We start from the raw sequence: 12,413 nt of genomic DNA on the forward strand, positions 1-12,413 counted from the left end.
TTGGGACATACCATTTCGGAAATCGTTAGGGAATTCAATATTCCGAGATCCACAATGTCAAGAGTTTACCGAGAATACCAGATTTCAGGCATTACCTCTCATCACGAAGAACGCACTCGCCAAAGGCCTTCATTTAACGACTGATAGCAGCGGCGTTTGAGTGGAGTTGTCAGTGCTAACAGACAAGCAAAACTGCGTGAAATAACCGCAGAAATCAATGTGGAACGTACAACGAACGTATCCGTTGGAACAGTGCGACGAAATTCGGCGATAATGGGCTACGGCAGCAGACGACCGACGCGAGTGCCTTTGCTAACAGCACGACATAGCCTGCACCGCGACTCCTGCACTCGTGACCAATAGGTTGGACCCTAGACGACTCGACGATCGTGGCCTGATCACACGAGTCCCGATTTCAGTTGGTGAGAGCTGATGGTAGGATTCAAGTGTGGCGCAGACCCCACAAAGCTGTGGACCGAAGTTGTCAACAAGGCAATCTGTAAGCTGGTGATGGTCCGATAATGGTGTGAGCTGTGCTAACATGGAATGGACTGCTACTTGTAGATCGTTTGCAGCCATTCTTGGACTTCACGTCCCCAAAGAAGGATGGAATTTTTATGGATGACAATGCGCCAGATCACCGAGTCACAGTCGTTACCGATTGATGTGAAAAACATTTAGGACAGTTCGGGCGAATGATTTGGCCACCCAGATCAACCGACATGAATCCCATCGAACATGTAAGGGACATAAAGCAGAGGTCAGTTCATGCACTAAATCCTGCACTTTTACCGTTATGAGGGATTTTCTCTGCCTCGTGATGACTGGGTGTTGTGTGATGTCCTTAGGTTAGTTAGGTTTAAGTAGTTCTAAGTTCTAGGGGACTCATGACCATAGATGTTAAGTCTCATAGTGCTCAGAGCCATTTGAACCATTTTTTGCCATTATGGACGGCTATAGAGGCAGCATGGCTCAATATTTCTGCAGTGTACTTCCAACGACTTGTTAAGTCCACGCCACGTTGAGTTGATGCATTACATCTACATGGTTACTCTGCAATTTACACTTAAGTGCCTGGCAGAGGGTTCATCGAACCATTTTCATACGCCGGGCAAAAAGAGGTCCGACACAATATTAGGAGGTATCCCAAGACTGTTTTCGCCTCAGTTTATTTGAACCTGCTTGCAGTCGTAAAGTCTTTGCTCTGCCGATACCTTTTTTGCTCTCCTCACCGCCCCCTACCCACACACACACACACACACACACACACACACACACACACACACACATCCGCATTCCTCCATTGCGACGTTCGTAATTCCTTGATGCCTCAGGATGTGCCTGTCCTTTTAGTCAACTCGCGCCATAATTTTTTTTCCCCTCCATCGAAATCACTATTCCTACATTACAAAACTGTTGACGCTTTCTGGACACTTGTTCAGGTCCCGAGTTCGAATCTCTGCCCGGCACACAGTTTTAATCTGCCAGGAAGTTTCACTTGTTGAGGTGTTTAAAGTCCAAGTAGTCGCCAGCCGCGGTGGCCGAGCTGTTCTAGGCGCTTCAGTCCGGGACCGCGCGACTGCTACGGTCGCAGGTTTGAATCCTGCCTCGGGAATGGATGTGTGTGATGTCCTTAGGTTGGACAGGTTTAAGTAGTTCTAAGTTCTAGGGGACTAACGGCCTCCGATGTTAAGTCCCACAGTGCTCAGAGCCATTTCAACCAGTTTTTTCGAAGTAGTCCCATACTCAGGAAATTAGCGAAGGGAAACAGATGCATAAATGGATGGACGAATTTAAAATAGTAGATCGCTAAACAGCTTTGTCATCAGCGCACTTCTGCTAGATCGCGGTGCTGGTGAATGAGAGGTACTCTTGTGTAAACGGAAAGCAAACGACCATATAAAGATAAATGCTGTATCGCCGCTCTAGGGGAGGTCCTAGTGTCCTGCAACTCGTTATGAAGTCTCAGCTGTGTTTCTGTGATGATTGCTGTAACTGTAGTGTCCGGTTTGTGTTGTTACGGATAGACACACGTTTATAAAGTTCATTTGTGGAAGTGGAAATACACTTTTAATAAAAAGTGCCCGTAATTATTTAGCAGGACTGCATGAAAATGACTTTTTTTATTTCCACGTGGGTAGGGACTACAGCTTACAGTTACTTTGGAAATACTTTGCAAAAACAGTGGCGCTAAATGGAGAGTATCAAGACAAAACCCGTAATCAGCAGAAGCGAGCTCTGAGGTTGGTACTGAATTAGTGTTCTGTGTTTCGTCTAAACCTCATCGAGCTGTTTCCCGTCCTCCAAAGTATTGCCCTTTACTAATTCTCCTCACAGAAGTTTTCAGTCAGTTTTCGCATGCACTCCATTAATGTTTTCATTGACACATACAGTGTCCGTGTGTTTCACTACAGGCGAAATGCCAAGTAGTCGCGTAACCATTTGCCAGATTGCCACTGTTCTCATAGGTAAGAGTCTTCCAAGAACGAAAGCCACTTTATGGATAAATAAAGTTCAAATACCAGTCGGGGAACGAAAGTAGATACCAGTTTTAGAGATAGCACTGTTCAGTTACCGTTAGGTGGAGGAGGGACATAGTTGTGACATTGTTAAAGGGATCATTCCACCGTTTCTTTTTTAACCATGCTAAGCTTTGATCGAAGTGGTTCTACAATTACTTGAATTCCGTTTCTTCTGCAAACTTATCCATTATCTTTGGCAGTACGACATTTCACTCGATTAGGATTTGCTACCTCGAGATGACTGGGTGTTTGCGTTGTCCTCATAATTTTATCATCATTAATGAAATTGGCAGACTGGACTGAGCAGAGGTTGGGAATTTGTACGGGCGCTGATAACCGCGCAATTGAACGCCCCACAACCAAAACGTCATCATCATCTATTAGGATTTGTGATCTGACGCATGTCCAGCGAGTTACCAAGCGACACTATAAGGTAAACGTGTGATGTATAAAATATAGCCATTCAGGCATCAGGATTGTTTGTGGCCTACAGTCTAGATTTTTCAAACGGACTAATCTATAGGGCGCATCTCTGCTAAAGAATTAGCACTTCAGATTCGCTAGTGGCTACAGTGATGTTAGTGGCTACACTAATGTTATTGGCTTTATTCTTAACAGAAAACTCAGTGGTGTACCGCCTTACATCATAATCGTTGCTTTGTGATAACCAAGTACATACGAGATACCAGATTTCTAGGGGACTTCACTGCCGCATGACATCGATTGGAAAAGCTGAATGTAGGTTCTATCCCATGAATTTGTCAAATAGTTTCAGCTTTGGAGACGTAACCAAGGAACAAATATTACGTGCAATTGCGATTGTCATGATCCAGAAGCAGCGTCGTCTTGTACTCAGATGTCACTTCAGCAGTTTACCTATTCTTGTCCGAGCTCGACAGCAGGTTTTAACTCTAACAAGTTATCAACTGCACGGTCCCACTATTAGTATCACTCCCAGTACGAGGAAAACCAGTTTTCAGGGACCTCTGTTACCACAACTTACTTTTGCGTGTCGCAAACCCTAACGAGCGAGTCCACCAAGATATGGTTACTAAAGATGATACTTAAATGGAGAGACCTCCGTGGTTATCGGGTGTGCGATTGCAAGAGAGTGCCCGTACGTGAAAGCCCCCTCTTCAGCTCGAAGGGAAAGTGACTGTACGTGCGGCAATAGCCTGAATATCGCTACGGGGCGTTGTGTAACATGATACTCCTCGCAGCCAAAGCTAAGGAAAACGAATAACCTTGAGGTGGATATAGCTTAATGTTTCCACATAGGTGACCGGCCTCTCAAAATAACGTATTTTCAGCATAATTACTGAACTGTGCACACCAGATCTTCTGGAACTACTCTGATGAACCACAACATTATTCCCACCACCCGCTGTGACACTAAGTGCCATCTGGTGACGTTGCAGGCGTTTGATGCGGTAAGGGAAGTTTATAGGTGGAGCAGAGAAGAAATGGGAATCATTTTAGTTGCGATACGAGCCAAAAATGGAGAAATGTACTGAGATAACCAACTCTGAAAACGGCAGATTATTATGTATATGGCCCGGCGACTGGGACGAGAATCTCGGAAGCAGCCACACTTGTGGACTGGCAGATGTTATGACAGAGTACAGTGCTGGTACAGGCACGAGTGTTTCGGAGAAAAACATACAGCGCATAATGTTGAATATGGGGCACCACAGTAGACGACTTGTATGTGCTCCCACGTTGAGCCAACGACTTCGTCAGTTACGATTGCAGTGGGCGCGGGATCACCAACATTAGACCATGGTTCAGAGGAAAAGTGTGTTGTCGGATGGATCACGTTTTCTTGTTCTAATCATGCATCACGCCACAACACAAAGCGGATGGGAACAATATTCTGGTTTGGAGGACATTCATCTGGACTTCCATGTGACATGTAGTAGTAATCGAAAGAACCATGACGCCTGTGGACTACTTGAATAATATCACATGAACCCCTTGGTGTTTGAGGTCTTCCACAAAGGTGACGTCATCTTCGATCAGTATAACTGTTCGTGTCATAATGCCAGAATCGCCCTACAGTGTTTTAAGGAAGACGATAGTGAAACGTTGATGTCTTGCCCACCAAATTCCTCTGATGTGAACCCGAAGAAACACACCTGAGACGTATCGGGCGCCAGCTCCGAGCCTACAAGCCACCAGTTGGTAATTTACGGAAATTGCGTGACCTGTGCCTAGACACCTGGTGCCATATGCGTTAGAAAACCTACCGAGGACTGTCGAATACATGCCATGCAGAATAGCTGTTCTAGTGCGTTGCACAGGCGGACCAACGCTTTGCTTCGTCAGTGTATGTGAGCTCTGAAAGGATAACACAAACAGTCCAGAGAATGTGCCAAACTATCTGTGAACTGTTTGTGTTGTTTCCAGAATGAGGTTTTCACTCTGCAGCGGAGTGTGCGCTGATATGAAACTTCCTGGCAGATTAAAACTGTGTGCCCGACCGAGACTCGAACTCGGGACCTTTGCCTTTCGCGGGCAAGTGCTCTACCACCTGAGCTACCGAAGCACGACTCACGCCCGGTCCTCATAGCTTTACTTCTGCTAGTATCTCGTCTCCTACCTTCCAAACTTTACAGAAGCTCTCCTGTTCACCTTGCAGAACTAGCACTCCTGAAAGAAAGGATATTGCGGGGACATGGCTTAGCCACAGCCTGTTTTTGTTTGTGTTGTTGTTATTTGTATCAAATCCTCTGGGATCGTTTGATTGTTGTTTCGTGTTTGTGCGCAAATTATAAGGAAAACCTGTATCTGTTACGACACTCAGGATTCTTAACGCTGGAAAATGTTCGAAATGAACATCGTCAGAACAAACAAGAGCATCGACCCAGAAAACAAAAATGTAATTTACTCTACTGGTCTAAATGAAGGTAGGGTGCAAGCGCCCGAAACGGCTCATGGGAGAAAATAAAAATGGCTGACGGAGATAATTGTTTTACGAACAGACTCAGGTTCTGATCTATAGTCCGACATGGACTAATGGACTGGTGGAAGTGACGTCATGACGTTGTTGTGGTCTTCAGTTCGAAGACTGGTTTGATTCAGATCCCTTCGCTATTCTGTCCCGTGCAAGCCTCTTCATCTTCGAATAACTACACAGCCTTCATGCTTCTGAACCCACTTGCTGTATTCATCTCTTCGTCTCAATTTTTACTTCCCATATTTTCCTTCAGTACTAAATTGGTGATCACTGGATGTTTCAGAACGTGTCCGATCAACCGATCGCTTCCTTCAGTTCAGTTGTACCACAAATTTCCTTGCTGCCCAATAGTGTTCAGTACCACATCAAAGTTAACATGATCTACCCATCTAATCTTCACAATTATTCTGTAGCAACACATTTCAAAACTTTTTGCAGCCTCCGGTAAGGGTCGCGAAATTGAAATCACAGTGAAAACGAAAAATGTGTCCAGCTACTTCTGTAATTGTCGCTCCGCCTCTGACGTTTCACGCAGCGCTGTAGCAACTTTCCAATACCATATTCACGGAAGGCAATCGCCTATGCTTTCCACCAATTCCCTTACCTGGTCTGCTGCTTTGTGTTTGTGCCAAAATCAGTCATAGCCAGTGTTTCTGTTAGCAAACAGATGAAAATCGGATAGAATCAAGTCGGGCTGTATGGTTGGTGGTCAGACACCTGCCGTCTAAAACGCTTTAGGAGTGTCTTTGTTGCACATACAGTTCGTGGCTGAGGATTGTCATGACGACGGACAGGTTATGTGGGCTGCGTGAAATCAGACTGAACCCTACAGGATGTATTTCACACTTGGCGTTAGACACTTTGATCTAGGCTTCTTTTTGTGCTCACAGGGTACTGATAACTGACAAGTGCGAAGTGACGCGTTTGACGGACATACTACACTGCGGAATAGAATTAAGGGATAACTTTTTCGACACCGCATAACTGCCTCCCTTTGAGAGGAATAAGTTTTAAACTTCGCTGAAAGAAGTAATAGTGCAAAAGCGTGACGCCGTGCGACGTCACCCTCGGGTTGGCGACGCTTCAAACAAAAAGGTGTCGTCACACGCGAAAAAAAGTTCACACCTCAGAGGTTGACGTGAGCTGTAAGGTGATTAATGACGTCATATTGGCAGTAAATTTCACCACAGTTCTGCCAACGCCACCGTGAACGTGTCACATGATGGGAATGTCGTCACAGGCCCTCTTACCCACATCTCACTCCTTCTTTTGGCGTCTCTGTGGTGGAGGTCAGAATCGCGACACTCAGTGTTGAAATCACGCGGTTTTCTGATGGATGGCCGAGGAAAACGTTTCAGATTCACCGCCGTTCAGAACCGACACGAAAAGGCTTCAGGGGGTGACATAAAGAGCGTCAGTGATCGATGAAACCACGCCTTTCCCACACATTTCGCGGCCGAAACGTTAGTTCGGAGCACGATGACCAACAGGACACCTTTTGCCACTGGTTACGTGTCAGCCCTTCTCTAACGAGATTGTGGGGCTGCATCCCCATTGAACATGATCGCATCTCTGTGGAGTGCAGCTTGACCGCAAGTTTTGCTGTCGTGACAGGATGAAATCACTAGGGGCCTTTCAAAACTATTCGACGAAATTTGAAGGTGATCAGAAGAAGAAAAGGGTACTTACCCGCTTTTTCAACCCTCTTGTTTTCCGCCTTCTGTGCCGTTATGAGGCGGAAATGGAACACTAACATGTGCGTAAATAAAATGGCAAAGAGTCCTTTCGTTGGTCACGTTAGAAATGTACATGTCCGAACTTTCGTCACGGAACCAGCTTGGCGTCTGCTCTAGTGCCTTACGATTAGGCAACCCATTCGACACCGTTGGGTGCGGTTTGACTACTACGAGGGTTACTCCAAAAGAAATGCACACTATTTTTTTTTTTAAATCCATCTTTTATTCTACATGTTTGAAAGTTTTACAGTGTGTAGATACATCCTTTAGGAACAATATTTTCATTTCTCCACATAATTTCCATCCCTCTCAACTGCCCTACGCCATCTTGGAACCAGCGCCTGTGTACCCGCACGGTAAAATTCTGGACCAACCTGTTGGAGCCACTGTTTGGCAGCGTGCACAAGGGAGTCATCATCTTCAAACCTTGTTCCACGAAGAGAGTCTTTCCGTTTCCCAGAGAGATGATAGTCACATGGAGCCAGGTCAGGACTGTAAGGTGGGTGTTTCAGTGTTGTCCATCGGAGTTTTGTGATCGCTTCCATGGTGTTTTGGCTGACATGTGGCCGAGCATTGTCGTGCAACAGCAAAACATCCTGCTTTTGCCGATGTAATCGAACACGACTCAGTCGACCTTGTGATTTTTTCAGTGTCGTCACATATGCATAAGAATTTATGGTGGTTCCACTTGGCATGATGTCCACAAGCAAGAGTCCTTCGGAATCGAAAAACATCGTAGCCATAACTTTTCCAGCAGAAGGTGTGATTTTGAATTTTTTTTTCTAGGGCGAATTTGCATGATGCCTTTCCATTGATTGCCTCTTCGTCTCTGGTGAGAAATGATGGAGCCATGTTTCATTACCTATCACAATTCTTCCAATAAATACATCTCCAACATTCTCGTAGTGTTCCAAAAGTTCGCTGCTTACCGTTTTTCTTGTTTCTTTGTGAGCAACTGTCAACGTGCTGGGAATCCACCTGGCACAAACCTTTTTTAACGCCAACACTTTCAGTATTCTGCAAACACTTCCGTCCCCTGAATTCTGGAAGCATCCCCCAGGCTGTGGCTAAGCCATGTCTCCGCAATATCCTTTCTTTCAGGAGTGCTAGTTCTGCAGGGTTCGCAGGAGAGCTTCTGTAAAGTTTGGATGGTAGGAGACGAGATACTGGCAGAAGTAAAGCTGTGAGGACGGGGCGTGAGTCGTGCTTGGGTAGCTCAGTTGGTAGAGCACCTGCCCGCGAAAGGCAAAGGTCCCGAGTTCGAGTCTCGGTCCGGCACACAGTTTTAATCTGCCAGGAAGTTTCACTTCCGTCCCCTGTCCCAACGTAGCGTGACAATTCGTTCACTGTGATGCTTCTGTCAGCAGTCACCAACTCGTTAACTCTCTGCACATTGTCTGAAGCGTGTGCAGTACGAGGCCTGCCACTGCGAGGACAATCCTCAATGTTGCCGTGCCCGCTTTCATCACGTAACCTGCTTGCCCACCGACTAACTGTACTGCGATCGACAGCAGCATCTCCATATACCTTTTTCAACCTCTTGTGGATGTTTCCCACTGTCTCGTTTTCACAGCACAGGAATTCTATGACAGCACGTTGCTTCTGACGAACGTCAAGTGTAGCAGCCATCTCGAAGACATGCTGTGACGACGCCACTCACGGGAACAGGTTGAACTAAGTTTGAAAAGAAGCGGGAAGGATGCATCTACTCACTGTAAAACTTTCGCACATGCAGAATGGTTCAAATGGCTTTGAGCACTATGGGACTCAACTGCTGAGGTCATTAGTCCCCTAGAACTTAGAACTAGTTAAACCTAACTAACCTAAGGACATCACACACATCCATGCCCGAGGCAGGATTCGAACCTGCGACCGTAGCGGTCTCGCGGTTCCAGACTGCAGCGCCAGAACCGCGCGGCCACTTCGGCCGGCCATGCAGAATGAAAACTGTATTTTTACAAAAATAGTGTACATTTCTTTTGGAGTGGCCCTCGCATATCTGCGTAAAGTTTCTTCGATTTTCACTGTAGTTTTAATTTAGTGACCGATTGGCGGTTGGAACAATGTAGCCCCTGTATATTAGCTTTTGGCTTCGGTTAACGTAGTGACGTGACGTGGCGTGTGGTGTTGCAGGCGAGAGGAGGAGTCGCGCGCCGGCGGCGATGCTGGACAGCAGCGGCCTGCTGACGCTGCACTACGGGCGGCACGGCGCGGGCGTGCTGGACGAGGTGCGCTCGTGGTGGGACGCGGGCCACGGCGCCGACCTGTCGCTGGTGTGCGACGGCGGGCACGCGCTGCCCGCGCACCGCCTCGTGCTGGCCGCCGCCTCGCCGCTGCTGCGCCGCGCGCTGCGAGACGCGCCGGCGCACTGCCCGGCCGCCGTCTCGCTGCCCGGCGTGCACGCGCGCACCGCCGCCCACCTGCTCACCTTCCTCTACACCGGGGAGGCCTGCGTGCAGGTCCGTACCAGCCTCACCGCTGCCACGCTGTCTGGCCTGTGGGAGAGCAAGGCACAGTTGCGGGAGTTCAATGCGTTTCCGTCCTAGGCCCAACAATTTGCTCCATATATCAGTGACCTTCCGATTTGCAAGTGACAAAGCCGTTAATTAGTTACTTATTAGCATATCCCGTGACTCATAGTAGCTCTCTCTCGCAATGATGCAGAACTATTCGGTTCACAATTCTAATACATTTTCTCTGTGAAAATGATAGCAACACACTACAGACTAACTTGCAAACTAATTGACGGAGTTGTCTCATTTTTGGTGAAAGCATAGCTTAAAGTCCAACTTAAAAATATCACTGTAGGTGTTCGAAATGGTCACCATTAACATCCACACACAAACGAAGCCGCCGAGCTGCAGCACGAACTACTGACTGCAACGTGTTCAGTTGGATATATGCACATGTTCATCCAATGTGCGTCGCTTTTGTCGATAAACGACGTCCTTTAGTGTTCCCCACAGGTAAAAGTCCACAGGAGTTCTGGGGAACGTGGTGGATACTCCACAGCACCTCTACGGCCTATCCATCTTCCTGCTAGATTTCCGTCGAGATACGCCCTAACACGATTTTTGTAGTGGTCTGGGGCACCATCTTGTTGAAAGTAAACTCTTCCGTCTCCATACAAGTCTCGGATGGTAGGTAAAATGGATGTCTGAAGCTTCTGAAGGTACACCTCACCAGTAACTGTGCTGTCAAAAAAGAATGGCCCAATCAAGACCCGGTAAGACAACCCACACCACACAGTTACTCCTGGCAAATTCACGGCTTTGCCTACATGGACGTTCGGATTTTCGGCGGCCCAGTAAATGCAGTTGTGGCGATTTACTGTACCACTGAGTTTGAACTGTGCCTTATCAGACGACACAATCATCTCTGCAAACTCTTCATCGTTGCGCACCATGTTAGTAAACCACCCGCAGTACTCCACTCTACGATCTGGGTCGTCCTCGTTCATTGCTTGTAGCAATCGTGGGATGTATCACTTCCACTTTGCTGTCTTCAAAATTCGCCGAACACGTGAGCGACTCACTCCAGTTTCACGGGCACACTGCCTCACAGACTTCTGTGGTGAGCGAGTGAATTGTTGTAACACACGACGGGAGTTAGCTGGACTTGTTACTGTTACAGGTCGTCCAGATCGTTGTTTGTGTACATCTTTAACACAGCCTTCGGCTTCAAATTTGTCTCGAATGCGACGAATCGTTAAACGTGTCGGTGGCTCTGTTTGATACTCATTTCGCCATAGCCGTTGAACGTCATTAATGTTGTCGTACTTAAAATACCATTTCAGAACTGACTTCCTTTCATAGAATGTAAGCCTTGCGCCAGCCATGTTTACTCGAGTAACTAGGTGCAACTAAGAACAAACCACTGAGTATCTGGCGACTGTCATCTGACAAAACAAAACAACGCAATACAACCCTTAAGTGGCGATTGCCGGAACTACAAACTACTACACTACCAAAGATGAGAGAATTCCGTCAATTAGTTTGCCAGTTATGGACTTTTAAACAGTGTCTACATTTTTTTGGACCCCTCTTTGTATACCTAAATGTCTTTTACAACAATGATTGTGTCCTTTTAGTTATTTTTGTACAGCAATTTCCGTACCAGACTTACTACTATTACTACTACTGCTGCTGCTGCTGCTGCTAATACTCCAGTATCGTTACGTCACTTCACCCGCTTCCTAATAAAGGGAGGGCTGTTCGGCTGAAGGAATTCCACAAGTTTTTGTCCTACGCCGAATACTTTTTCCCGTACATCAGTGACTTTCCAATTTCCAAGTAATATGACCATTACTTAGTTATTGACATACTCAGTAGATCAATAGAGTCCATGAATCCATGGAATGTCCCAGGCGTTAGAATACTGCACTTCTTTCTGCACAAAAGTGAAGGAGGTGCGATCCAAATGCAAATGGGATTTCCGCTTACTATTAACTGAGTGAGAGCTACTAATTCTTCGGAATTAGATTATGTTGTTAACAATAAATGGCATTAAAGGAAATAAATCTTGAGATGCCAGTCTCAGAATTCCCAGACTGCTCAGCAGGGGTCGACTAGAGGTCCGCGAACTTACACCACATATTACTCGAACTGCCCGTTTCAGAACCAAAAATACCATTTGTGGAGAGGAAGAGTTACCTCAGAATAAATTTCGTATGTCATAACCAATGAAAATGAACGAACTTGACTAATTTTTTGTTGGATCCTCACCTTCAGCAGGTAGTGCTCTAATGATAAATAAAGCAGAATTCAGTTTTTGTACAAAATCCTGTACATAGTCTTTCCGTGGCAGTTTGCTATCTACGTGAACACCTAGAAATTTGAATTACTCAGACTCACAAATTATATGCCCATTTTGTGTAATCATAATGTCAGTTTTAGTCAGATTGTGTTTGGAAACTTTGAAATCGAAGTCTCACTGTAAATTCACATAAATTAATTTCCGGAAGCCATGAAGTTATGTCTTGAAAAGCAGTTGTTGGTACTTCGCCTATGTTGCACTCAACTTCCTTCATTATTAAGCTAGTGTTATCAGCAAACAGAAATATTTTAGAGTCATCAGTCATATTCGATGGTATATCATACTGCGATCTACATACACCTGAACTACTTTATTGAGTCATACAATCTGAACTAGTAATGACTCACATTTCCAATTTTTGGAGATAATAACAAACAATTGGCA

At 46.0% G+C, this 12,413-nt stretch overlaps 1 protein-coding gene across 1 annotated transcript in view; it reads left to right on the forward strand.

Annotated features, from left to right (window-relative positions):
* Positions 1 to 695: 695 nt before the first annotated feature.
* Positions 696 to 12,413, forward strand: part of LOC126216140 (transcription factor Ken 1-like) — a 31,082-nt gene continuing 19,364 nt past the window's right edge. The window contains exons 1-2 of the mRNA XM_049942104.1: positions 696 to 760; positions 9,348 to 9,673. Of these exons, the coding sequence (XP_049798061.1) occupies positions 9,377 to 9,673 (297 nt within the window). The 5' untranslated portion in view covers positions 696 to 760; positions 9,348 to 9,376. The remainder of the gene's footprint in view (positions 761 to 9,347; positions 9,674 to 12,413) is intronic.

The sequence above is a fragment of the Schistocerca nitens genome, chromosome 1, assembly GCF_023898315.1.
Source record: "Schistocerca nitens isolate TAMUIC-IGC-003100 chromosome 1, iqSchNite1.1, whole genome shotgun sequence".
Classification (NCBI taxonomy): Eukaryota; Metazoa; Arthropoda; class Insecta; order Orthoptera; family Acrididae; genus Schistocerca; species Schistocerca nitens.